General features: G+C 35.6%; 1 protein-coding gene across 1 annotated transcript; it reads right to left on the bottom strand.

Annotated features, from left to right (window-relative positions):
- Window positions 1-1808: 1808 nt before the first annotated feature.
- On the bottom strand, window positions 1809-5430 carry LOC144355046 (protein SpAN-like). The gene is made up of 11 exons (XM_085501127.1): window positions 5346-5430; window positions 5069-5178; window positions 4553-4742; window positions 4331-4457; window positions 3934-4003; window positions 3552-3755; window positions 3239-3368; window positions 2882-3010; window positions 2578-2700; window positions 2173-2286; window positions 1809-2077 (listed from the first exon to the last, which is right to left on the bottom strand). The coding sequence occupies exons 2-11, from the start codon at window positions 5135-5137 to the stop codon at window positions 1992-1994; spliced, it is 1242 nt and encodes a 413-aa protein (XP_085357253.1). The 5' UTR covers window positions 5138-5178; window positions 5346-5430; the 3' UTR covers window positions 1809-1991.
- Window positions 5431-5807: the final 377 nt, after the last annotated feature.

Raw genomic sequence — 5807 nt, 5'->3', positions numbered from 1 at the left:
TACTCAGCGTTTCTTCCGCAGACCTATGTACTATAGAACTATATGTATTTTCTCTCCCGATCAATTAAAATAACGCACAACACTCATCAGAATGTCTTATTTCATTATCATTAAGCTTGTAAATTGGGAGGTCAAAGGTATATTTTTTTAATATTGGCATTGATACGCAGATCGCCGCAAACCAACCGAATAGCGCCACCTGTGTTGACACAATGTGGAAATAGTCCCGACCACCTTTCCCATAGTTCCACGCACGGTATGTGTCAGATCGGTTGGTTTGCGACGATCTGCGTGTCAATGACGGCAATGCACACCGTTTTTTCCCATGATTCCATGCACACTTCTTTTTGCAGGATTTGAGGTCATAGAGTAAAGGATGCTGACATTCACAATGAGCTTTTCAGAATTTGGGTTAGAATCTTAAGCGTTTGAATCACAGTATTCTGACAGTGAGATGCACACAATTGATTAAGATGTTTTGATTACTGTGAGAGGTTCCCTGTGCAGATGATTGAATGCCGGGATTCGACGCCCGGAACGCACACAATGCACTGTGGTGCCGGGAGATGGTAGGATGGAAAGTTTGTTGACAAATAAATGAATATAAAATCCGTTACAATTCTCAAAAAAATTTCGTATTCGCTCCGATGACTAAACTATGAATGGTAGATGTTACTTTAATATATATATTGTAGATAGTATAACAGTGAGCTGCTTTATTAAAATCAGTGCTTTACGTCTTCCTCTGCAGGCAGCATCAGCACCTAACGCCGCTCTCTCGGTTGGAGATTTGTGTTGAAAAATAATCCTTTTTGTGTAGACGATGAACAACTGACGTTTTTAACATCACTTCACCCATTAACAATTTACCCCTAAACGTGATATTTTCTTCTCAATAGTAAACGTCCGTCGTCAAAAATAAATAACATCATCGAAAATCATTTTCTATTCTGACCGACTAGCCACACTGTGACTACCCCCAGACCATCCATCAAAATTCATTCATCAATATACCCTGACCCATGCCACGGACTTCCTGTTTGTAAGGCTATATGATAAATCAGACTAACTATCACGTGAAACCAAATAAAAAACACTCTAAAATAACATACTAATATCGAATTGATTCTGGATTCATTGACCCGGGAAGAAAACATGACCTTTTGCAATAATAATCATAGACCAGGTCTGGGTTATAGCTTCCGGTTAACGAAATTGTCGATACAACAGTACACTTCAGAATTACATGAATGGTAACCAATTTTACATTGTTTTCCGATTTGTAATATGTCGTACATTATCTTCGGTAATAACTCCCATATAAGCAGCATACAATTTTTATTTTGTTTTGGCTAATTCAAAAAATGCGAACGGTGTTAATATTCAAAACTGTATTTTTCCTGTCCTTGGTGTACTTTTGAATGATGGATCTAGGCCGGTAGTATTTCTATAAATGACCTGTTATGCTGAGCAAACCGCCTGTAGAATAATGTCCAATTTATTTTCGACCGCGCAAACCCGTCGTTATTCGGTCGGAAATTAAGGGAATATGTGGTCGATTAAAAGGCGATGAAAGCGGAGGACTGGGCGATATGAGTACTGTTGCCGGTTTATAGCTTGACATGCGTCGCCAAATGGCGACATGATAGAAGGAATTGGGAGTACACGTGGAATTACAAAGACCATATTTAGTTTCCCAGTAAGTTGCGTTTATTTGGTAGTACCAAAGATACCAATATTTCACACATGTTCAATATGTCATGACGTATAACCACACTTTGCACCACTCACGAAATAACACGCATAAATACACTTGACCATAATTTATTAACTATAACATTCTCATTTACTTACAGTCAGTCACAGGGAGTGATCTGTTGTATCTTGAAATCAATTATAGCAATATTATATATTCGTTGGTATTTTTATGATGCATGGTTATACCCTTATTCCAACTAAACTACTTTAACATGTTTTTATATTATGGACATTTAACGTGTTTTTTGTCCTTTCTTATCACGCTTTTTCTCCTCCATTCCCTTTTTCCATCTTTTTGCTGACCGTTTTGCTGACCCAACTGTCAACAAAGAAAAACATAATTATTATGCAAATTTAAATGGTTATAAGGGCTAGATTCACCTGTCAACAATTGATATTTTGATTGTCTCTTACCTCTAACTCCACAGTCCATACAGTCTGTTCCAAAGGTACACACACTATATTGGGAGTTTGCACCACCGTCATCACATTCGCCATCGTCGTTGTACGCACAAGTAGTTTCACAAACTATGCAAAGAAATATACATTAATATTAATTTGGTCAAATTCATCTATATAAGTGTTTGTTAAGCTAGGCTTATACCAAGCATGAATATCATAGCAGTAGTGACATAACAATAACACGAGTACTTGTATTACCATAATCGTATTCACTTTATTTATTACAACAGTAAATAAAACAATTCGAAACTAATGAAGATTTGCCACAAATCTCTGTGTTACTGAACACATATTGCAATTGAGTAAGAACAATAAAACCATATACACCATGGTAATATTATACACACTAAAACTCACCTATATCCGTTCTTTTTCCACAGTCAAGACAGTCAGAACCATATGCACATACACTGTACAAGGACCCAGCACCTCCGTCGTCACACTCGCCATCACCATTCCAATAACAATCGTCATTGCATTCTATACAAGAAAGAACAAATATAATTAATAGAATATAATTATTGTCGTATTTTTGAGATCTGTGTAAACACATTAATAATCCTAGCAACCGGCACATGGAATGATATGTTTGTATAGGTTATAAAATTGTATATTTTTATGAATATTATGAATGAGTAATAATCATGTAACTATGACTTACGAGGATTAGGTCTTATTCCACAGTCTGCACAATCTGTGCCATAGTTACATACACTGTACTGAGATCCATCACCACCATCATCACATAAACCATCATCAGGGTAATGACAGGTGTCAGTACACAATCCGACTTGAATTAGGAAAACAAAAACACTCACCCATAAACTAATGGTTGTATATTGGAGTTTATTTTTCAAAAAAATATATCCAGAAAACTAGATTTGTCAATAGAAAAGTTATTATATTTGACTTGCGATGATTAAAATCATAATAATCTGTCCCTGTTTATATCATATCTTATATCAGTAATGCATTCTACATATAATAGAGTGAGAGATTGAAATGTAGTTGTACTCACATTCTGGACAATCGTACATTAATTTAGCTAACGTAACATCGGCATTAGTAAGACCGGCTCGGTTTCCCATTTTTGATTGATCGGCTGAGTTCTTAGCAACGATTGTTTTATCACCATTTACGCTGAAATACTAAAAGCGAACATTGGTTAAACGGACCATTAATAGTTATATATCTCGCCAATATCAATATAAAGCAGAATAAATATAAATACAAACTGGCTTAGTTTATAAATATTAATAAGATAACATAAATTGCGCGAATAGTGCGCATGCACCTATAATGCAACTAAAGAAATAAATGACAAATATTACCTTTTCTCCATAATGCATCAATGATCCAACATCGTATGGAACATTGTACGTGTTAGCAGTACCTGTACCGTATTTATTGAAGTTATGTTCTCTTCCCGGTTGAACATTATCCAAATGTACCGTAACATAATTGTCTCTATCAGGACGACTTTGCTCATGCCAGAATCCTATTGCATGACCAATTTCATGCGCTATTGTGCCCATCTAATTTAAGAGATAAATAAAATAAGAAACGAAACATCTTCTATTCATAGTGCGATTCTCATAATATTCCTTGAATCTTGGTTTAGACATTATCTTAATAACAACGTCGAGTTGTAATTTGCTGTACATTGTACACCGCGGGGTAAAAAATAATATGTACAACAAAAATGTTACTCACATATTCACAGCCCCAGCCTATCGAAATATCTTGGGAGCCATCACCTTGACGTCCGACCCAAGACCAGCACCTAATACCATAACACATACAGTGATTTGTTACAATTAATTCTACATCAACCACCCATGCTACACAATTAATACAACTATAAACACCATACATTAATTATCTCAAGGTGAGAAATACAAATTTAAACATTGTATTTATCATTTAAAATAGCAACATGATAGGCCAGTACTGATGAATCATGTGGTGATTTAACAAAAAACAATTCATGTAGCAATGATGTTATGGGTACGAATGATTAAAAACTGGGTAAGTATTCAATTAAAGTGCATGGTTCTATTAGACGTAGTCTTACACCTTTTTAATTAATAGGTAAGATGTTGGACCTTACCCGCTATCTTTGATGAAGTTAATTCTTGCCGTGTGTCCTGCGGCTGCATTGTATGGCGGAAATTTCAAACAAGTGAGGCTCTCCCAGTGGGCAATAGCGCTTTGTATTACTGCCGTGTCACCTGAGCCTAAAAAATAAATAATTATTACAATGATTATCAACTGAATGCACACATACACACATCACTGTGCTCTGGCAAAAATACTTGTACAGGACCCTTACTTCCACTAGATATTGTATATGGCACAACGCCACCTGGCCAACGCTTTGAAAGATCAGCATGAGCTTTTCTAGTTGCTACTCCGTTTTGTTCTGCTGCTATTTCTTCTTCAATTATAGCCGTTTGTGCATCTGTTAACTTCATGTCGGACTCAAAGGTACCCGGACTTTCTTGCTCCTCAGGTGGTTCATCCTGAAACAATATTGATATACGTAATATATACAATAAATGTTAGATTACTACAGTAACAGGTGGATGACAACGTATTTTATTAATTTTTACTGACTGTAATTCTATTACTATTAAGGATTGGGATCAGACGAGCTTGTTGCAATCATGTAATTTACTCTTTTATTAAAGTATGGCGTATTTAATGCGATATGAACATGTAAATGTACAGTTCTCGTTTCAGCAACTAATGTTGTTTCGATGTTGCCTTATCGCCGCAATTCTACGTTCGGCAGCTGTATCACCAATATAAAATATAACACACAAAAAAAGAGTCATTAGTTCCTTACCGAGTATATAACACATACAAACATCGCCAACACTACAAGTAAGGCATACACTGTTTGAAGCTTTGCCATTACGACCACTTTTTCAGACAGCTACGGAATCTGAATACAATCTGTCATAAATACAATAACCATAGAAAAAACAAATTAGGATGTTTTAGATCCGCAAACGTAGAAAATTACGGCATGAACAATCATGTTTTGTAATGCAGAATTATATTGTACGAGTGAAACATGCACAAACATTTATCAGAAAAACGTTCAATAATACTATACTTACATGTAGAGGTGGACCAACAACAGCAACTGGAAAATTGAGAGTTGGTTAGAATAAACACTTCATTTATAGAAGTCAGTACATATGCAGTGGGTGTGGTATTACAAATCAGTATTCAATGCGCATGTGCTAATGCCCACACAATGACAATTTTATTTAAAATCAATGAAACAAAATGAAACTAATATGACCAAATCATTGGTAAAATAGTTTAATATGAAATTCGAGATTTATTGTTTTTCATCAATGAGTTGTAACAACTTCGTCAGGAGGGACTTTACTTCATGATTCAATTCAAAAGATGAAACCAATCTGTATGGTTTCTTTAACCCAGTCTACTATATTTGTTTCACAGATCCTAAATTTCATATTGGAGAAACCGGAGGGGACGTGCCGTAATGTGAAGCTTGATGTTTGGGTACCGTTTATGAGCGTCGCTTTAAACCAAACTCACAGGACATATTT

This window comes from Saccoglossus kowalevskii, chromosome 7 (assembly GCF_978046115.1).
Source record: "Saccoglossus kowalevskii chromosome 7, keSacKowa6.1, whole genome shotgun sequence".
Lineage (NCBI taxonomy): Eukaryota > Metazoa > Hemichordata > Enteropneusta > Harrimaniidae > Saccoglossus > Saccoglossus kowalevskii.
This window is presented reverse-complemented; position numbering and strand designations above follow the sequence as displayed.